This window comes from Leptosomus discolor, chromosome 6 (assembly GCF_034619465.1).
Source record: "Leptosomus discolor isolate bLepDis1 chromosome 6, bLepDis1.hap2, whole genome shotgun sequence".
Lineage (NCBI taxonomy): Eukaryota > Metazoa > Chordata > Aves > Leptosomiformes > Leptosomidae > Leptosomus > Leptosomus discolor.
The window spans coordinates 17,123,778-17,146,860 of NC_141396.1; the positions used below are offsets into that span (position 1 = coordinate 17,123,778).

General features: G+C 36.4%; 1 protein-coding gene across 2 annotated transcripts in view; it reads left to right on the forward strand.

The window, feature by feature from the left end:
• LOC104352288 (adhesion G protein-coupled receptor A3) overlaps positions 1-23,083 on the forward strand; it is a 280,884-nt gene that overhangs the window by 224,780 nt on the left and 33,021 nt on the right. For both annotated transcript variants that reach the window (XM_086466587.1, XM_086466588.1), the window contains 5 exons: positions 3,421-3,628; positions 4,563-4,771; positions 14,022-14,149; positions 15,082-15,205; positions 22,701-22,846. In XM_086466587.1, coding sequence (XP_086322713.1) covers positions 3,421-3,628; positions 4,563-4,771; positions 14,022-14,149; positions 15,082-15,205; positions 22,701-22,846 — 815 coding nt within the window. The remainder of the gene's footprint in view (positions 1-3,420; positions 3,629-4,562; positions 4,772-14,021; positions 14,150-15,081; positions 15,206-22,700; positions 22,847-23,083) is intronic.

Below are 23,083 nucleotides of genomic sequence, written 5' to 3' on the forward strand. Positions count from 1 at the left end.
TGTCATTGCAAAGCTGCAACTCCTATGCAAGACTTGATGGTGATTCTGTCTCTAGTGCTTTTTCTCCCCTCTCAGAGGTGGAGCAGCTTCCTGAGATGCTGCCACTAACACGGTCAGAAATGTCAGTTCTTACGTGATGTGGTGATATGGTGTCCAAATAATATTTTAAAAAATTGGATGATTTCTGTGGATTTTGGAAGATCTGAAGCACAGTTATTCACTCAAAAATTGATGTTACTGCCATTGGTTTTAGTAATAATCTGTTCCCATATTGTGTTTAATTTCTGGACTCTGGAGCACCTTACAGAGCAAAAGAAGTACCATTGTTTTTATTTCACTAAGTGAGAGGGAAATGAGGCAAGAGTGGGAAACTGACTTATCCAGCACCACACATAACATTAGCAGAACCCAAGACTGAGCCTCCAGTCAGGCTCCATCCATCCTCTACGGCAATAATAGGGATTGCCTGAGTGCTCAGATCATCCCTCTCTTCTGAATAATGACTAATGCTATTGAAAAGAAGATTTTCACCTATTTTAGATGTAAAAATTGTTCACAAATATTTATTCATATTTTTAAATAGCATTATGAATGTGTGGGCTCTCTCAATGTGTGCATTTTTCATTAATATCCTAGCTCAGGAGCTTGTTGGCAGGCATGTTGGTGTAGCAGACAGATTGATGTTTAATTTTGTGGAATTTCTACGTAAAGTAAATATTTGATGTACAGTGAGTAGTTTGACTTTATGCATGCATTTTTCCAGTCAAGGAACAGCCCTATCCCTTTGCCCTTCACTACACCACACTGCCTGCACTCAAAAGAAATTGTTTGAAATAGCATCTAGTCATAGGGCAGTATTCACAATTAAATTGTATCCCAGGAAGTGACTGTGGACATTATTTAGTAAAGATTATGAAATAGTTAATGTTATGGGTATTCATATTCTTGGTACATTTTGGGGAGACAAATAGGGAAAAACACTCTTCTGAAGTCTAATAAGGAAATTATTTTCTGTGTGTCTTTTCGTCATATAAGGAATTTGATGCTGCTGCACGTGTGAGATTCGCTCAGTCAGCCTGAGGAGTGCCACCAGTCCACACTAAATCTATTTGTATGCTGTGTACAGCTTCTCTTCGCTGTATTTGACTTTGCCCCGTGATGCAAAGCCGTAGTCTATGGATAAGGCTTGGGGCACCACGATTAGGTTCCCTTCTTTTATGCTACGTAGTGAAGAGTCTCTGTGTGGGCAGACAGAGGGTGATAGTGAGGAGGTGAGGGGTGGACATCACCTTGGTCTTTCCCCAGCTGTGCGACCTGTCATCAGACCTGCATGCCAGTGCTCTACGCTTCAGATGTGTGCAGCATCTTCTCTGCACCTCCCCAGTCTCACAGCCAAGCTCTGTCTACACTATTACTTTTTCCCATTGAGATCAGTAAGTCCCAATGGAGAAGAAATTAGAGAACCACAATGAATTAGACAATTTTCCCTCTTAGCAAAAGTGCTATAAAACTGTTGTTTTCTCTGGTTTGTGTAGGACTGCTTTTGTCAAGTCATAGCAAATTGTTGTTTATCCCAGTGCCTTTAGCTGTTGGTTTCATTATCATAAGCTTATTCAGAGGCTTCTAGCTTTCTTTTCTTGTGTATAATAAGTAATTAGTGTAATTTAATATGTCATTGTTGATGCTTTATCCAGCATAGAATAATAATAAAAATCTAATATAAATGTAAAGTTAATCACACTGTAACTTCTCTTACACTTACGTACATCTCCAGATAAGTCCTCAACAGTGATCTGGGGTTTGACAAATGACACTTCTAAAAATTTCTGTACATATTGGTAGCAGTTTTACGACTAAAATGGTTATCTTCAGAAGTTCAGCATATACAGATACTTTGGGATATCATAGAGTAAAATATGTCTTTTTCAGAAGCGTGGGATAAAGCCAATTATAACAGCTTTAGTGAATTAGGCAATGGAAACAATCTAAGGACAAGTGCTTGATGTTTAGCTCAACTAATTCCAATTAAAGCCTTTATAGCAATTTTAAAATCTGATGCAGAAATGTCCTGTTGCTATTTGCTCTGTTTTTCCTGAGTATTTTTAATAACTGGCATCACCTAGATTGAATACTTATTTTAAAAAGAATTTTTTGGCATTCTTATTGTTTAAATCACAAAACCTTTGCAAAATATACATGGCAATAAAGAGAAAATTGTACAGAAGCCTTTATCTGTTTAGCTAAGCATCCCAGTGACATCACAGACTACTCATGCTTTTCTCCTATATTTATCATGAGGTCATTAGATGTTTCTCATATTCCTTTTGGTTCACTGATCTCCATTGTACCTTTTATTTCTCACATGTATATTTCTCCCAGCACATGGACATATATTAATGTCATGTTTGTTTACATGATTGTGAAGATTATTGTTTTACTTCTCAAAGAGGTAGCGCACATGTGCTATGAGTAAACTGTGTGATAATCTATGTAAATTATGTGCACAGAAGCTATACTTTGCCCTTGGGGGAAATGCAAATTAGAACATTTTGTAGTTTGTTTGTTTTTAAATACATACACTTTTCACTTCAAGGCTCAGGACAGACTCCCTGTTTATTTTCCCATTGCTCATCATTTGTTTTTTCTTGTAAATATCTCAGTCTTTAATGATTAGTTTGTTACTTTGGCAGGAAAAAAATGCTTGATGAGTGAAGTCCTCAGAACGTAATGTTTGGTGTATTTTATAGCTCTGCTGTAAGGGAATTATCTGCTTGTAAAAGGGTGTATAACACACTCACAACTCAAAGCCATTATAGCAATCTGACAGTCTTCATTCATTTTCTCCTGGTGCTGTCTTCTTTTCTTCTTTTACATTAGTGCTTGTAATATTTTTTAATCCTGTGTTACTAAAACATAGAGTTAACTGATTTTCCTTACATGAAGCAAGAAATATATATTCATGAAATATGTTGTTTACTGCACTTGCAGCTCTGTGCTGATGTAATTTTTTGTATTAATAAAATTATTTTTATACTTCATAATTAGCCTTTTGGAGAAACGTTTTAATGTAAGTTGTCTGATTCTGTTTTAAGTGAAGGAGAAAACCTGGTAGAGGTTGTCTCTTTAAATCAGATCTGCAGTGTTGATGGACCCTCTAGCAGGCACGGTAAGAACCATTCTCACCTCTGCAGCAGGGAGCTTGACCATATAGACTCTCACATTCAATCAAAACGTTTTCCCTTTTAATATGCACTGTACCAATCCTATTCCCATGGTTACAGCTCGTGCTTCTTTGGTTGCTTCCAGTCAGTTGGAAAAGGAAGGCAGCATACATTTCTTGTACAGGAGTTTAAAACATCATGAAAGCAACCCTGTTGTGATTTGCATTTTAAATGTTTCTTTTTTTTTCTCATTGTACAGAATGCTGTAGCAGTAGCTTCAGTTCATTTGCCACAGTCTGTCTTCTCTCAGTCTTCAGCCTGGCAATCTGTTGATAACTCTACTTGCAAGCTACAGTTTATTGTCTTTCGGAATGGAAAACTCTTTCCTAGCACAGGAAACTCATCAAATCTTGCAGATGATGGGAAACGTAGGACGGTTGCCACACCAGCTGTTTTTGCTAAAATAGGTGAGGAGTTGTTATGCATTATTTCCTTTAATCTAAAAGCTACGGTATACTTGATTATGTAGAGAATAAAGGAGTAGAGTATATAGTCTGCTGAGGGGCTGGAAACAGTCTCTTTCTCTAGTACAAATGTTTGCAGTTGTTCCTATCTGCATGATTTTATTCAAATTATCCTGCAAATAAAGAAATGTACTTGCTGTATGACTAGAATGCAAATTTTGGACTACTGTTTGTTGACAGTGTTATTACAGATGCTTGTTTCTCAAAGCACTGTGCTATAGGAAAGAACATTGGTTTACTCCTTAAAATTAAAATTGCAGTGTTAATGCCCTAGACACTGATAAAAATAAGGGTTTTGGAGCAGGAGTAGTGCCCTGTTGCATGAATCAATACTTACCAGCATACTTGCTGTTACAATGGATGTAAAACAGGTGTTGTTAAAGGCTTTTGTCTAAATGTGATATATTGTATGTGATAGTGAGTCATTATTTTGATTAATTATTCACCCAGGCAATTTTACTAATTTTATTTGATACTGAATAGTGCTCTCATTTCTATTAACATTTTTTAATGTTTAAATGTGACTTTCAAAGTGCAGAACTGTCTCAGCTGTTAATCATACCACGAAACTGAGCCGTTTCTGCAGTTACATGGGCAATAGTGTAACAGTGGTCATAACTGAAGAATCTGAAACAAAAAAAAAACCTGCTTTGTGAAGGATGATCAGATCACTTGGACACATTATGGGACTGAAATGCTCAGATTTATTTACACTATTGCAAACTTTTCTGAATGTGAGCGCTGTGTTTGATTTTGCCCAAGAGTATATGTCTGTGGTTTTTTCCCCATAGCTTAGTGTATCTGTTCTCTTTACACAGCATTCATCAATAAAGGATTTTCCACTCTATCTCTCTGATTCAGTTTGTTGCTTTTGCAGATGGGTGCAGTTTTGGAAACCTCACCAGCCCTCTTACTATAGGGTTGAGGCACTTTGCACGGGGTGTAGACCCCATTGCAGCCTTCTGGGATTTTGACCTTCTGGATGGACATGGAGGCTGGTGGGGAGAAGGGTGCCACATAATTAGTTCCGCAGGCAATATTACCACCATTCAGAGTACACACTTCAGTAACTTTGCAGTGCTAATGGTAAGTATATGACTTGGCAAATATACCTATATTTCTCTGTCTCTCTCTTTTGCCATACATTTATGTTCTTTTTACATGCATCTGTATCATCCTTACTTGTCAGTAACTGACCTTCTGTTTTCTATAGTGTTTAGATAAGTCAGTCTTAAAGTAAGTTATTTAACTGCTCGTAAGTGAATAAACCTGACGGTCAGTTTTAATATCCAGAGACAGGCCTAATCAGAAATGACATTAAATTCAGTCTTACAAATGAAAGTTCCATCAAGGAACGATTAGTATGTAATGGTTATAAATTATAGGACAGGGTTTAAAAATGTATACTCCTGTGTGCTTTTACATCAGTGTATCTCAGAGGCTGGTCTGCTTTTGTTCCTGCCCTGCACTGTGTTGATCATACTAATTAGTTGCAGGCATACCGCAATGTTGAATCATTTAATAAATGGAGAGGAATAACATCTTCTGCTCTTTTCAGTAAGGACAGTGCTGTCCTTGTTGATCTGTAGGAGTTTTAGTTTGTATACCAATGCTGATAGCCTTCTTACAAAATTGCTGTTCATAAAGAAAAATATTTCTGTGCAGTGCTAACACATCAGCCTGCTTTGGTCTGTTCTCAGTCACACTTACAGTTCCCGTTGCAGTTATTTAACTATCCTGCTTAACAGAAAGTTACCTTCATGAAAGCAAAAATATTATGAATGCAATAATGACCTGTTACTGTTCAGGGAATAAAGGAAAGCAAACAAAAAACCAGAGATTTCTAATGCGTACAGGTGAGAAAATGAGCCATTAATAATATTTATTATAAACCAGTTGTAAAAGATTAGCCAGATGTGTACTATTATTACCAGATTGATCCTGAATGCTGGTGCATGATTGCACTGTAGATGCTGCTTGTGTACATTACAGAAATGCTTATAGTTGAGTAAATAATGTATTGTGTGTATGTGTAAGGGACAGCAAACATAGGCGACAGGAATTGCGAGGACGTGTGCAGAGAATACCAATCTGCTGCTGTCAGATGGAGCCCAGATAGCAGCCAATCATAGCACAAGGCTGTGACACCCACGAGTTAAATGCAGATATTATCGTCCACTTCATAAGAACTGATTTCTCTCAGAGTTACTTGAACATTTTTTCACCCATTCCAGAACTGTTCAGAATTTAAGAGCTGTTCTTAATATTTGATGATATCAAATATACCTTGTTTTATACAACTTCTATGAGTTCCTGTGTTTCCTCTAGCCGCTTGTTTCCCCGAATGTGAAACGTAATTTTGCTTTGAGGATGGTTTTCTAAATTAATTAAAGAAAGCACCTGTTGACTTTGCAGGTGCCACACCCAAAATGGCTTCTTCCTCCTTCAACTGCTTTGGTTGAGCCTGTTCTTAAACTTTGAGTAGTTACTAAATAGTAACTAGTTGCTTGCAAACAATCAATTTAATGGTTTTGGTTTTTTTGCAAAAATTTATACTGACACAAGGGCTACAATTAATTTTTGGTTTGTAAAGCCTAATGCACATTTTTCACTGATAAGATGTAGCAGATTGGTTTTTCTAGAACGGTAAAAGCAACTGAGGCACCTTTTACTGCAGCTTTTGCATCTGGTATGTAATTCTCTTTTAGGACTTTTGTCTGGTTATGGTAATTCAACTTTGCTTTTTTTCCTGTGTGCATCTTCCATCTTTATCTATGCAAGGCAAGAAAATAAAATCTTAGACTCACCCTTGCTTTGCAATTGATATGGTAGCAAACAATGTGATATGTTCCTTAGCTCATGTTTTGCAGTCACTTTTAAGAAAAAAAGATGCCTGATATTAAGTCATGTTAATATATATATACATATACACATGAATATGTCTTCCAACAGCTGCCTTTCTAATCAGCTATTGGAAAACTTTTGTAGCTTCATTATGTGCAACAATTCTCATTCGAGCATTACTTCTTACTCAGTGTTTTGTGGCATAAAGTCAGGGATTGTTTTATTTGATGAGACTACTGTTTTCTGGGCAGTTTAATTTTCATATCAGAAATGAAAAATATTTCATTGTTCTCCTTAGCTATTAATTTATAATATGAATAATAAAAAGTGTCTATGTGCTTCTTCTTAATACACACCTGAGTGCCAAATATATTTTAAAACACAAACTGGCAGCAAATTCAAAATAGCTAGCATATGGTATGTAGCAAATGAAATTAGCTAGAATATCATGATGCGTGTTATTAATCTATAATTCTGTAATCTATTAAATCGTAAAAATTCATAATTGATTATTATGGTTTGGATAACTGAAGTGGCATCTATAAACTGAAGAGCAGCAATAAAGCAACAGTGATGAAGGTTTACATTACCATCAGAATAATGTATATCCTGCTCTGAAACAAGATGAAATAGAAGCCTCAGTTAACCCAAATGTCCACTTTATAGCTGCTACAGCACATATTCTGATTTGTCATCTATTTAAATAGCAAGGTGAAGTTCCCTGAACTGCTTTTATAAAAGTTGTTTCCACCTATGTAACGTAAAAGGGTTAAAATAAAGATTTCATAGAGGTCTTTTTTAGAAAGGCAGCAATCAAGGATTTATCAGCTACGATTGATAATTAATAAGCATGAGCATACTTCAAGTGAGAGGATTCATGTAGAGCCATTTGATTTCTCTCTGTGACAGTCGTTCAAGTGATGTCAATGAGAGAGAGAGTACAGTTTAGAGGTTGAGTTGGAAAGGAGGTACAAGCTCCTTCCTCACACCCTGTCACGCTTTCACTCTGCTCTGGGTTGGACCAGTGGATGGAAGTAAAATAGTAGTGTCAGACATAATAGAGCATCATCTTTTACTGATCAGCTTTTGAATGGTATGTCTTAGGGGAGAGAGTAAAATACTGTGAACTAAACTCCCAAGTTATATTCCTGCTTTTCCTTTCATATACTCTGTGTTTAGACCAGTCCCCTATTTTGTCTTCTGTTATCCATAGGAGGAAGAGAAACAGAAACACTCTAGTTTCTTTTGGAGGTGGCCAAAGCCTTCTAGGGTCTTGACCTATGAACCTCTACAATATGATTTTCTGTTTTAGAGTAAAATTATGAACTTATATGTTCTGAAGCTTTGGTATATCTAATTATAAGTATTTGTTCTAGAAATACTATGTATTTGTGCTCTTTTGTGAACTGAGCTGTATATCAGTATTTTAATTTTTCAGGACCATGTTTGTGTATGTTATGACCAACCTAGTGCCCTGTAGCTGTAGTAAGTCTGACTAAAAACTCTTCAGGAGATAATGAAAATATGCAACAGCAACATTGAATTTCAAAATTTGCTGAATATGTTTTGGCATACATTGTCCTTTGTTCTTCCTTTCATTTTTCTTAGAACAGAATGGCAATTCAATAGTGGTGTATAATACTGTAATTGTATAGAGCATTTCCTTTTCCCCCTTAGACTGCTTTGTCAATAGTAATTTCCTCAAATCTGCCAAATAAACACTAGTAAAATTCTTAAATCTAAGTATGCTACTTCTCAATTACTAGAAAATTGATTAATAAATATTGTTAGCACTTTTAATTGTAATCCTGAAGACAGGTTAAAGAAACATAAAATCATAAACAACTGTTTTCCTGTTTTGTCACAATGTATCTCATTATTCCAAACAACATAGGTGTTTTTTTTGTTGGATTTTGGATTTTAATTTGTGAGTGTAGGGAATCATTATTTGCAAAAGTAGCATACATTCAGTGGATGGCTATTTGAGATAATTAGGGCTGTGGAGACTGAGCTGACAAAAGCAGAGTAAATTTGAAACTATTCTGGAAGCAAACCTTGGAAAACTGTGAATGAGAAATTGCAGAGAGGCAAGATACTAGGAAGAGATCATGCTAAGAGTTACAGGATTTTTCTCCTGTCGTTTTACAAGCATTCCCTGAATCTTTTAAGTCTTTCCAAATTGGTAGGATCACAGTGCCACAAAAGCTACGTTTTCAGTATTTTCAGTGTGACTGGAGACAATTGCAGAATTTCTTAGGCCTATTCATGAATTTCAGTTCTAAAAACAGACTTCTAAACTTCCATGTTTCAGGTCTTCTCCAAATTAAACAGACTATCTAAGCCTTTTGAGAAATTAATTCATGAGTCAGGGAAGTATTACAGAGATGTCATTTAGAAGGTTGACATAATTACAGTATTTGACATTTTCCCCATAGAGAACACAGGGTTTTCTCGTAACAGACTGTGGAAGCGTGGTTCAGTATTTTGGAAAATCAGTCTGCTTATAAAGAGGGGTTTAAGAATGAACATTTCAATTTTTTTTTTGTGCTTAGACACCTACTTTTACAGCTACAGAACAGACCTTAGCAGAGTTTAAGCACCAAAGACTATGAAAGTGATCCAGAAAGTTTACCTGCTGTCTGCAAAATTAACATTTAGTGTAGAGGGAACTGCAAAATACCCTGGATTCCTCTGCATGTGCATAGATGCTTCCCAGTGTGAAGAGCTGGATTTCTAAGCTCTGCTGTCATTCAGAGGCACATTCTCTTCACCTAAGTCCTCAGCTGGCATGAATTGCTCACCTAGCAGAGAATGCTTATCCCATGGGGACAGTGTTGAGTCCAGCTTCCCAAAAAAGTTGCTTTCTTCAGAATATTCCTAAATGTGCCAATCTTTTGCATAAAGCCTTGGAATTAGAGTACTCATAAGAGCAAGATCTGGCTTTGTCCTTGGATTACATCTACTTTTTATTAAATTACATTTAATAACATGTGTTGTTTGCTCTGTAAAATACGTGAACAGGATTGGTACTGGGGACAAAAATCCAGGCTTGTCTCCTTCACAATGCACTAAAGTTATAACAAATCGAGCCTCTGGCTCAAGCTCTTTCTTTCTGTTTGCTCTTGCTTTCTACTGGCTAAACAGATCTTGCATTCTTTGTGGTGCAGCTTCAACCAGAGAGTAAAGTGATCCAAACTGTAAAGGAGCTCAGTAAAATGTGCCAACTCTGGGGAGATAGGAGATGTAAGTTAAAGACCTAGAATCTAGGTCTTGAGCCATCTTGTTGTCTTGGTGACTTCTACTGGGCTCCTTCCAATTGATCAATGTTTTGTTGTACTGAAGTGCCCCAATCTGGACTCACTAGTCGATATTTGGTCTCGCAAGTGGTGAATAGAAGGGAATAATCACTTCCCTCAGCCTGCTGCCTGCACTCTTGCTAATTATGGCACAATATGTGGTTCACCTTATGTTCACCACAAGGACTCACCACTGCCTTGCTCTCAATTTATTGTCCACTGGGACCCTCTGATCCTTTTCTGCAAAGCTTGTTTCCAGTCAGTTGTCCTCTAGCCTGTACTGCTGTCAGGGCTACTCTATCCCAGAGACAAGAAACTTTTTCTTTCTCTTCACTGAACTTCATGAGGTTCCTGTAAACCCATTCCTTCTGTGTGTTGAGATCCTGCCAAACAGCAGGATCCCAACTGCTCCACTCAATGTGCCTTCCAATGTTTTCAGCTCTCCATAGAGACCCAACTCTACAGATAATTTCCATATGCTGATGCTCCTAAACATCCTAATATTTGGCACCTAATTTTTAAGTTTTAAGTGGAAGGAATCTAAACACAAATAGGAATCTAAATCTTACTATGCCTGATTGTTCAAATGCATTTGTCTTTCCAAGTCTCTGTAGTGCTTGGATATCACTTTCTCAGGGAACACAATTTCAGGTGTCCTGCTTTAAACACAGAAACCAGTTAGACTATATTTTCTAATGTCATACTATTACAAGCAATATATTAAAAATAAATGTTTAATTTGCCAATATAAGGAGATGGATTACAAAAATTTGCAACACAAACTATATTGTTCTTTGCAGCTGTGATTTTGTGAAAGTAACAGATATTGAGTATTAGTTCACTGTATCTTCCCCTCAGCTTTCTCAGCACCTGCTGTTAGATGTCACAGGGCTGCCTTTGGTATTTAATTTGTCTATAACTCCTTATAATTTCATATTGAGTTCTAACTGATCGGTATAGATGTTTCTATCTCTGTCAGTTTGTGGAATGAAGTTTCAAGTAAAAATGAAACAGTCCCATTTGCACGCTGATGTTTTTATAATTCTGATTGTTGGATGAAATAGCTGGTAAAAAGTCTTTTCTGTAACTGGTTCCCATCACTAATTTCTATTGTGTCTTATATACCATAGTGGCATTTACAGCTGAAAGAAGCTGGTTTCACACCTTCTTATAAAGGTGAATGAATGACAAATTCTTATTAGACAACATTTTACTGGCCTTGTAGTTGCAGACAGCAATTTGTAATGGTCAAAGTTTTGTGTGTATTCATTTTCCTGTAGATAATTTGTGCCATTTTTCAATATCATCATCATTTGAATCCCCTCTAGGAAATAAAATCAAACCCGCCTTCTTAAAATGTAACATACAATTATGCTGCTTTGCATACAGCATTAAAAAAATAACTTTGTTTTCTTTGTGCTGTCTTCTCCAGAAGATTACTCAGGGGATATTGACTGATCAATAAGGTTTAATTATCATCAAAACCAGATGAGATAACTTTATTATATATCTCTAATGAAATCAGTTTTTGATATAAAAAGCTCTTAAAAAGCGTATTCTACACTGGCAATAATGCATTATGTTACTCAATAGCTTTACCACCTATTTACATGAGGTAACTAGAAAAGAGATAATAATAAATATTGAATATTTTTTAATGGAATTAGCTTTAAGATGCACACTGTTCTTGATTCTTCTGCAGGCAAAATGTCTGTATTCCTGTAGGACGTATGGCATTTGCCTTTATACTGATCAAACATAGTGATTGGTTGATCTTCACATTTACACTATTGAAAGCTAGTTCTTTAGTACACTGAATGATGCTACCTCAAGTAAAACCACTTTCATTTGTTGCTACATAAATGTGTAGCTTTACTGTGTTTCCTTTGTCACAACTTTGTTAACTTTTCAGAGTATTTCTGAAGGAAATATTTATTTCTGTAAATAACTGCACTGTTACTACTATATTAGTTACAGTAACAGTTTTCTTAATGCACAGAAATGAAGCAAGTGTGTACAGAAAATTATGACAAAGTGTACTATTGGTATACCAAAGTACGGTTATATCAGTAAGAGCTAGAAGTAAATATTTTATTATTTTCAGCAGAGTATTTCTATTTAAATTGTACAGTATTTACATTACTACTCTAGTAATATGAGCCAAAATTGCAATGAACATTTCTGGTAAATAATGCTTTACCTCAAGAAGTTCACTCTGTAAAAGAATTAATGGGGAGAGGATGCAAATAAAAACATAGGAGAAAACACGGTCAAAAAAAGGGTGTTTGAGTGGAGATTCAGTGGCAGTTTTGAGACAATAGACTTCTAAAGAATTATTTGAAATTTGTGAATTCAGTGTATCCTGAATGTATATTCATGCACACTAAAACTCAGGAGAAGGCCTCAAGAGCTTAGGTCTGTCACATTAAAGAGCTACCACATCAAAAGGCAGAGTTCTTTTCCTCTTCTATTCCACTTGTGGTTGAGGGAAGAGTAGCAAGAGATGTTAGGAGACAACATAAGAGTACCTCTGTGACAAGTGACCCCCACCTCTGACTTTGAGTCTTAGACAGCTGGGCAGGGCTGAGAGACAGCTTGTGTGGGGGACAAGTGGTGGCTGAGCAGATTTGACTGAGATACACACACAAGCTGAGGAAGTAGTTGAAGAGAAATGGGATATGATTACATATATTTACCATCTTGTTCATTTTGATGGTCTTTTTTTATATATGTTGTAAGCTGCTCTGTTTTAGAACTGACATTAATATGCATCTGGAGAAACTGGTACAACCAATCTTAGGAACTTTAAAGTTAGTATGAAGAAAAATGATGCCTACTAGGGCATCTGTTAGTTGTAAGGACCTTTCTGGAACAGTACTTTTCTCCTTGATTTAATAATTGTATATACTCATGAACATTAGCTGCTTGTACATGGACAAGTTCATATACATGAATAATGGTGCTGGAAATTAGCTCTCTACATGCAAATGCGATTAAAAAAAGTATTAGCACTACAGTCCCAGTCTCCAAAGGGGAGATTTCACCTCGGGAAAATAATGTATTGAATCTTCTTCCAGGAGAACCTAAAACTGACAGATAAGACAAAAGTCTTTTAAATGTATGCCAGTATTTTCAGTATTAAGAGTTTGTTGGATTGTGATACTCGGTATTTTTTCAGATTTTAGCCTTTTCTGTCCTGGGATGTATATTCATTTTTGTGTGAACACTTAGTGCCACTGCACATGGAAACTGGCATGTAGACAACACTTTGTTTGCACTCAGGTGGTAGCTTATGTGTTTAATTTATAGTACTTGTAATGCCACAAACAGATGTGGCTTAATGTACTACAGTGAACCTGTAATGTTTGGTTTAATTCAGATAGACTGAAGACATACTGCTTTCTGTAATGGGCTCCTTTCACTTTCCATCCCTCACACCTGCAGAATTAACTCTCTCTTATTATTTCTTACTTGTGAGATCCAGTAATTTAGAGTGGGGATCTGATGTGGTTAATTTTACAGAGGTATTAATAGTTTTTCATTGTTTTTCAGGAAGAATTGTGTCAGTAGGCACTAGCAGGTCCAAAAGGAAAGCATGGATCTTTACTCTGCTGTTAATATAGCTGTCAAGCTGCTTTTGAATTGATGTAGGTAGTCAAGTATTTGCAACTAAGTGTGAAGGTCACTGGGTCAGAGGAGGTGTATCAACTGGGAATTATATTTTAATATAGGAGCGAGTCAGTCAATATTTTGTGTGTATTCTCACATCTTTTGTTTCTTTGAGTGGTTCTTCTGCAGCCATGTATATGCCATTTAGAGACCTTTATGGTAATTTGATATTTTGTACTTAATATCCTAGTAAAATACATACATAGAGTTCATGTTATCAGAAGGAACAGATATTGCTAATGCCTGGAAAATGTAATATTCTGTGTATTTTTTCAGACCTTTTTTTTTTAATTAGGATAAGTCTGCTTGTACAAAAAGGTTAATTTCTGTCTTGCAAAGTGTATGCAGATGAGGAAAGAGCAGTCTGATGTTATTGTAAATTCATGAACTATATCTACATAAAAACTTCGCCATCTTATTTTCCTGCTCTTGAAAGGGAACAGCTAGAAACGACAGGACATATTGAAATGAAGTCTCAGAGTTTCACACATGCCTAACAGTGTTAAATCGTTCTGCTTTCCCCATAGGATTTTAAGACAGTGCTGTCTTTCCCCCAGTACCCAGGGGAGTTTCTGCACCCTGTGGTATATGCATGTACTGCAGTTATGTTGTTGTGCCTGTTTGCTTCCATTATCACCTACATTGTCCATCACAGGTAAGAATTCAATTTTAAGCACTCGTGTTAAGTGGTCAGCATTATGCTGAGGTACTTTAATTTGTCTAATCCTCACTGAAAAAGATAAATTAAAATTATCTGAATTACTGTTGGATAGTGATATCAGAAATGTGATTTACACCAGAGAAATAAAAAAAAATGTCATGTCAGCCTTTCTCAGACTGTTCCCAAGCTGTATGTTTCCTGAGACGTATGTCTGAATGGTCTACACACTGTTCTTAAGATTTCTAACTTGACAATTCAATATAAAACCGCGAGCACTGTCAAACTGCTTTCTGGCAAATTCAGTTGAGCAGCACTGTGGACAGCTACACTGGCAGTATTGTCTTTAAGTCCAAGTTTGGTTGAAAGACTGATAACTATCATTGGATAAAAGAAACTTTCTTTGACTTCTAAATCTTCTTGGGTTTAGAAAACTTGTGTTTTCTTTTATATGAAAGATTTATATAAATGCCATTTTAACTACATACTTCTGTTAAAGACCATTATCAATTTAAAAGAGTAGGAACGTATTGTACTGTAGAAGCTGCTAAATATTAATTAAGTGAACTTAATGCAATGACTTCTGATCTTCAGCTTCCTTTTAATCCTTTAGAGATGTCTTGTTAAAGTTCTGCGTATCTGAAGCTATGCAATAAGCCTTCTGCTTCTATTACTCTAAATGCCTGACTTGATAGAGGAAACTTTAAGTCAGTAGACCCTTGTCGGTAGACTCTTTACAATTTTTACCATTGATTTTATGTTTTACCCTTGCTTTCACTATAAATCAGACTTTTTCGTATAGGTAGATTGCTAAGTAGGTATTCAAGAATCAGAGAATTTAATTCTGTCATATGAAGCATTTTTTTCCGAATCGTAATTTTCATAATAGATACGTTGTTTTTTAATCTTAAAATGTGATTTTTCAACAGCACAATCCGAATAAGTAGAAAAGGATGGCACATGCTTCTCAACTTTTGTTTCCATACTGCTCTTACATTTGCTGTTTTTGCTGGTGGAATCAATCGCATTAAATATCCAATTATATGTCAAGCTGTAAGTATCTGCCTTAGAAATTCTTATTAATAGAATGAAAACCTGAAACTGTATCTTTTAACATAACGTTGGTAGTTCTCTTTCTTTTCATATATTGTTCCTGGATCTTAAGTTCTTTGAATGAGTCTTCATTACAAGCATGTCTTTTAAAGGCCAGCACTGGGACAGTTCAGTGTTTGGTTGTCACCTGAGTTTCTGTGACCTGAACAACGCATTAACTTCTCTGCAGCTCAGATTTCCTTACTTAAAAAAAAAATCCCTGAACATCATCATATTTCTCTGTTCTACAGATAGTTGAAAACTACAATTCCCAAGTACTTCTGTCCTTTCTGATATTTGGATTGAATGTGTGGAACTAGAGTTACTGCTGGACTTTTGCAATATGTATACCATTTGCCTGAGGGTGGCCCTGCCTTCACTGGGTGATCCCTAAATATACACTTGGGCAGCTTAATGTTTATAGTATGTTTATGCCTTTTAATTACAACTCCAGCTAAGGAGTCAAAACAGACCAGTACATTTGTGATTTATGGGCCCCTGTTTGCACTGCTGGGCTGTTTTACACCTCTTGCTTCATCCTTTCCAGGGATATAGTGCTGTGATATGCAAAGAGAGCGCACTGCTTCAGCTGCTCTGAATATAGAGGCTGAGTCAGTATAGTGTGTAAAGAGAGCCATTTCAGTCCCCTTCTGTAATGCCTGATGAGGTCTTGTTGCAATTTGTTTGTCTTAAATATTTCTTCGTCTCGGATTTTCTAGAAGTGCTCCAGATCTCATGAATGTTGTCGGTATTTAGCAATAAACCACTTTATTAAGCCAATATTCCCCCACATATTTTGCCTGTCACTAATCTGGTTCTTCTGATTGGCTTGTATGTGTGTAAACAGCAAGACCCACCAGCCAACAACAGAGTCACTGCAGAACTTGCATAACTAGGGTAAGAGTTATCACTCTAATTTTCAGTGAGGTGCTTTGGAAGCCATTTGTGTATACTTGTGCATGACCGCCAATAAACAGCACATGTAGATCTGTAAGCACCTGTAACATTCTATGTGCGAAGTCTACCTATGTAAATTATATAGTATTTATTTAAATGACACAGTTGTCCACTAGAATATTCTGGGATAAATATCGCACAATATGTAGTGTATTGTGTCATAATTAACCTGAGAGTTCCAGGAAATTGAAATATCACTTACCGTTGTCTTTATCTGCAGTTTGCAAGTGAGAGTAGCAGATTAGTTTGTAGGGCAGCCATGGCCATGTAATTACACGATCACAAATGACCATCTGTTGTTACAATCATTGTCTGATTATTTACTTTGCAGATTGCATGGTAATAATGCAATTTTAACAGCAATAATGAAAAATTGATTGAGATAAATGAGTTATTAATAATCTGTTATGAGTAATACATAAACTACAGGGGTATCTTCATAAAATGCATTGTCAGTGACAGCTGTTTCTTGCTATGGTATAGGGCCAGATCCTGAGCTGCTGAGAAACACGCATGCTTAGAGAAATTGAATGGATCCATTCACATATGCCTTCTAATCATATAATCTAATCACTTCTAAAGTTAGTTATTTACCTGACACCGTGCTACATCAACAGACAATATCACCAGCAGTTAAAATATAGGAAAGATACAGGACACATGAGGCACACACAGTCCTCTGGTTCATGGTAGAAATTGTCTGATGTACTTAGGTAGGGCTAACATGCAACAGTCCAAACAAACTAAAACTCCTGTAGCTGGTAACAGAAGCTGAACTAATTTCACTCCCAGAACATAGTACCCCCATCACAGACCCTTTCTTGCCTACTGATAGCAACATTTTTCAAAATTCTGTGAGTCACAGTGCCTGTCTCCCCATGTAATGACCCTGAAAGGATTACTCCATAAATTAATATACAGGGTGCCAAAGTTAGGAGGTAGGGAGGTCAGACCTACTAATGGTTTCCCAAGAGTCTCACATATTTGAACTTTTCCCATAGGTTGCATAAGTGGTGGTGGGGTGGACAGCATTCCTTTTCTCCTGTGCATGGAATATAGCAATTCCTTAAATCACTCAGCCTGATGAAAGGTATATTTATATAGCTGTTTTGGGCTTGTGTGTCCCGCACATTTAAGTTTTGTCTCTTTCTCCGTTTATTCTTTTTCAGTTCTGGAAAAAACCCTGATATTAGGGTTTAAAAATATATTTGTGAAAATATTACTGCTTCAAGCAGCACTAAAATATTAGTTATACTCCATGTGTAACACCATCAGTGTTGCTATAGCAAGGTATCTTTCCATCTGCCACAATTCAAAACACAGCTTCACCCTGCAGCTATGTAATTTGCACTTTGTGTTTCCTGAGTGCACAGGGGCAGATTCCAAGTGCACGTGTTTTCTGTCATAATCACTGAAATGTGGTGTCAAAGCTGGTGAACCTCCACCTTTCTTATTGTAATTATCCCTAAACCTTTCATACAGTTTTCACGGCAACAAGTGAAATAGACTGAGGTAATTTTTATCCTTCATAATTAACCAGAAAGGGTGATTCTAAAATAACTACATTTGGATCACCTTCTCCCTCTAAATGAGGTGTCCCATGCTAATTTTAAGCAGTGGGAATTAATGCTATGGAAATGGACCCATTTTCTGTGATAGGTAGCTGGAGCAACCTTCATATTGCCCTGAAGGCAAAGTAATTACACACACAAAAAAAAAAAAAAGTATTTTCAGAGGTGCTAAGATATTTATTTTTATCTGGAATCTAAAAATCTAAAACTACCTTTTAAACCTTCATACCTATTCCAGAGAGGATTTTGTATAGCCAGTCTCACTTGTGTATGTGCTATGCAGTCTTTATGATTTATAAAGAAAACTGATGTTAAGAGTGCTGATCCAGAAGAGTTGATTGCTTCTTCACAGATTTCCTGTGTGAATGAGGTTATATCTTCAAGTTGTTCAGATTACCCACGAATCTGATTCTGGGTGTCACTGAATGCTGGCTGTTGATGTAGAATTCAGTCTTAAGTTTACAGCAAAATCTTTCATGCAAGGCAAAAGTTGTGTTAGGAAAGGCAGGATGGGATTAATCAGAGCCAGTGTACTAGCCAGAAAGGTGCTTGAGCCAGCCAATGGATCATGTAGTCAGCCCCTTCCATCTTCCAGAGTTAGCAGACTACTTTCCTTCGAAGGGCAGAAGGAGGCTTATTCTTTTCATGTAAGGAATCAGATGGAAGGAGGCATAACTGTAGCCATATCACTCCCCAGGTGTGGGAGGCATTGATTCCTCACCATCACTACGAAAGTCTCAGCCATGAGACTATGGATGCTAGGGGATGAAATCATGAGTTCAGCATAATGAAGCATGAAGAATAGGCTTAGAGGCACAAGATTCAGGAGACAGAAAAGTTAGGGAGTGAGACAGAATCATAGTTTTTTATCGTAGTGGCCTGTCACTGAGTGACACGATCACTTTGATCACATCTCCAAGAACCTCCTATGTGGTTTATCAAATAAAAGCTTCCATGTAAAATTTGGCAAGGCTTGGATCTTCCTTCTATCCGATGAGTGTCATATGTGAAGCTGCTTGTGAATTCCTTTCTGTAGGGCAGGAAGTATTCAGCAAGAAATGTGAAGCCAGTGCTACACGTGGAAGTCCAAAATTTGGATTTGAATCCTGTTAAACTAAGGAGGGCCTAGCACTATGTGCCACATCTTGGGTAGGAGCTGTAGATACAAAAATATTATAGAAAAAGGAGGAAAAGAGCAGTTCTTTCTGCTCTACCTATTTTTTTTTTTTTTTTTTTTTTTTAAGAGTGGGTGTAAAATTAATGTGCTGTGATCAAGTTTGCCAGTTAGAGTGTCTCAAGTCAAGAATGCTATTTAACAGCTCTTGAGTGCTCTTTGGTGAGAAAGGTGATGCATTGTTTAGCTCTGCTGAGACAGGACCAGAGCTAGTCATATACACAAGCAAGACTTTAGGTGGCTGGAAACTTTACTAGCAGCAACCTATGATGGCTAAAGACTTCGCAGACTATGAAGTTAGATGTGTACGCTGAAGAGTGTTCTTCCTGGTCTTGGGTGTCTGATTTGTGGGTCTCAACTTCTTGCTCTAAATTTTCTACCTGTGAAGGGAGCATGGGGTTGTTCTAAGGCTAAATGTTTTGAGATCATGAAAATTCTGCATGCAGTGGTGTTATAGACTGCAGAGAAATTCCTGAATCCTTTCAACAATCACTTTCAGTGCAGGATTAATAGTTTAATTGGAATGACAGTGCATATCCATATCCTCCTTCAAATAGAACCACCTGAAGAAGGACAATATTATCTGAAATACGATCACAGTTTAAAAAAAAAAAAAAAAAAGAAATTAAATTAAAAACTAGGGAAAACCAAAGACATTTGTGTGCAAGTTAAAGCTGATCAGGAGAGCTTTTTGTGCCATAATGCTTTGCGTAAATGTGTATTCTGGTCATTGCCATGGTAACTGCATGGTGTGGAACTTAAGTCACCTCTAAGGCACTGAAATTTATTGAAGGAGCACACACAGACAGCATCTTCTTGCCGTAGAAAAGCATAATCCTCTATTCAGTAGACTGATGCTTATTCCCAAAGATAAAAGTTCTAAGAATTCTAAGAACACAGGACATGGAAAAAATGAGTCGAAGGAGACAAGAAAATTTTCACTATATAACTGCGGTTATTAAATAGCTTTAAGTTCAATGCTGTCTTCAGGGCATACGTCCTGACAATTCTTTCTGTACCATTTGACCTGTCAGTGGAAAACCTTAAATATAAGGGTCATCACTTTAATATATTCAATCATAATCCTTTGTTCTGCATAGAAAACTTGACCCTTCCCACCCAATTTTATATGAAATACAAAAGTTCTACTTACAGTGAACACATGGGTATTTAATTTGTATCTGTTTATTAGCCTCTTAAGCTTTACAGAGGCACAAATCCAGTAACAAGATATATACAGATAAATTTGTACCCTGGACCTTTAGCGCATAAATCCAAGGTTTGCATTTGCTAACAAAGTTAAAGAAGACAAAACTATCTTTGTCCTGTTCCTCTTTCTGTTGGGCTTTGTCTTCTCCTTCCATGTCATGAGCTGGTATATTGTGTATTTCTAGCGTAGGGCTCAGATGTCTTCCTAGCTTGAGAGAGCTAGGAAGAGGTGGTCCCACTGAAGGGGATAAAAGACGATGCAGGCACAGCCCTTAAGTGCAACAGTGAGCAAAATGTGTCTCTGTGGCATGACTGATGTCACTGTGGAGATATGGAGAAAGAAGAGGCAGAGAGCAAAGACCACCACTTTGAAACACTGAATTTTCAAGATGAGATGTGACAAGCATTTCTTTACTAATTATTATTAGTGGATGAATAAAAGCAAAAATGCTAGTCCAGAAAGCATATTTTGTGATGTGAATTTAGAAACAAAATCATAATCACAGAGAAAAGGGTACCCTTTCCTTTGGAATTTAGTTAACAGCTCAACATACTCTTCCAAATTCCACATTTTTGTTGTGTCATGTACGTTTTATCTCCAGATTATCACCTTTGTCCTTCAAATCTGTCAGTCATGAGGAGGTCCTATATCATCAGGATGTATCCTCTTTTCCTTTAAACAAGAAATGTAAATGGATTTTTTTTTTGAGAGTCATATTATTAAAGGGTTGGTAGACAATTATAACATTTCTGTGCCTTGTCCATGTTTGTTCAATTTGTCCATGTATCAGAAGGAGCTAAATTGCTGAAGTATGAGCACATTGTGAAGAGAAGTGATGTGACTATGGTGTGGCATAGCAATGACGTTTTCAGTTCAGTTCATTTGCGTCCTTGAAAGTTCAATAAAATTGTTTTATTGAATCTCATTCACTTAAGTGACTGATAATTTCTGTATATACGTTGTCAAAATTTCACATGTAGATGTCTTCTCACATGGAATTCATCCCCGCTGTTTATATTCTTATGGACTCTTTGGCATACTTGTGTAGAATAATTATGGAAAGTACAGTAGCAGTGCTATGCTGAAATGAGAAAGAGGTTATGAACCACACCTCTAGAATTTTTCCAGTTCTTTTTCATGGTTCCTGCCTTCTTTTTCTCCCCCTTACTTCTCCCCCTCTTCTCCCTCCTGCCTTCCTCCTTCACTTTCCCCCCCTCAGCTCACAGTCAAATTCACTGTGTCCCTACAGAAATACTGCAAGCTGCATATGAACTAAGTCCAGACAGCACTAGCCACTGAACTGGCAATGTCTGCCAGCTGATGGAACAAAGTTGTCTCATTCTCTTATTTCTGCTTCTTTTACCTCAAGCGACAACAGCTATGAAGGCTTTATACTCACTTGTCTAATGTGTCAGACAAGTCCCAGAGAAAATTACAAAGGGTTTTCTGTTGATGATATTTACTGCTATCTTCAAGTTTTGTGCTATATTACTAAATATAAACAAAATTCATGGATTTTTTTTTTCTTTACTCATCAATTATTTTGTTTTAAGTTGAGCAAAAATGAACGCTGGTTCAAATAAATCATTATAATAGATTTGTGTTAGCTTTATTCAGCAATTCTCTGTATTCCTTAAACATTTATGTGCTTTCCAATTATAGCAATATTTTACTTGTCACTGCAAAATGTCAGATTATTGCTTCAAAGGTAACCTCATTTTATATAATCAGATGGAGACTTAGCTGATGTAATAAAGCACTGGAGATTGGATAAAATTCCAATTACTGTTTCCATAGTAATGAATAACGATTACTAACATAACAAAAATGTTCGTATTTTAGAGGTGTTTGTACTTTATTTTACTTTCAATGATAAACACACCAGTTTCTTGGAGACAAAATGATAAAAACACTATTAAGACTTTGTATTTCCTTTTAAGGAAGGATGCCAAGATCTGTCATTTAATTGCAAAAATTGTATGGCCAAATTGATAAGTTCCTTAAAATGTGTCTGAAAATAATCTGGTTTTAGGCAAATAGCACTGATCCCATTACAAGAAGTCAGCCTTGGCTATATACAGCTGAGAGAGAACTACAGCAGGGTATTCCTGAAAAATGAAAGGAAATAGTAGCATAATAGCAAGAAAAAATGTTGACCTCTCATTAATTTTTAAATCACATTGTCATGATAAGCTAACAAAGCTTGCAACACAAACTAAGCTTCACGTCACTTTAAATCGAGGTGTAAAAAGCTGTCATTAATCAGGTTCTTAGAAAAGAAATGTCTTTACAGTCTTGGTTTCATAACATACCATCTAGTATCAGAGTTATTGTCTGTGATAGATTAAATAACAGATTCCATCTGCTTTTTAAAAGTGTTTTCCCTGGTTAGAAATAACCAGAGAGAAAGAGTAAATTGATGCAATTTACAAAATCAGTTAAAAAAATCTGTTTGCTTGTACATTTATGCAGTAAGATTCTTCTAAAACACTTGTTTTACTGATTCATTTACTGACTTGTTTAACTGTCCACTCTTTTTTTTAGGTTGGCATAGTACTACATTATTCTACACTCTCTACTATGCTATGGATTGGAGTAACTGCCAGGAATATTTATAAGCAAGTCACAAAAAAACCTCAGCCATGCCAAAACAGTGACCAACCTTCTTATCCAAAGCAACCACTACTCAGGTATGGAATATTAGCTATACTTTTTCTTTTTTATGTATTCCTAAATCATATAAATTTTAAACAAACTCTCCATTTTATTTCTATACTTTTTACAGACTATAAATAAGATCCGTGAAGAACTGGGTCACCTGGGTGTATATAAAAACCTGAATATTTGTTGTATGCTAATAGTTAACTCTATTCAGGAGATGGAAATATGCAGAACTGGTATTGGCTAGGTTCAGGTACCTTTATTTG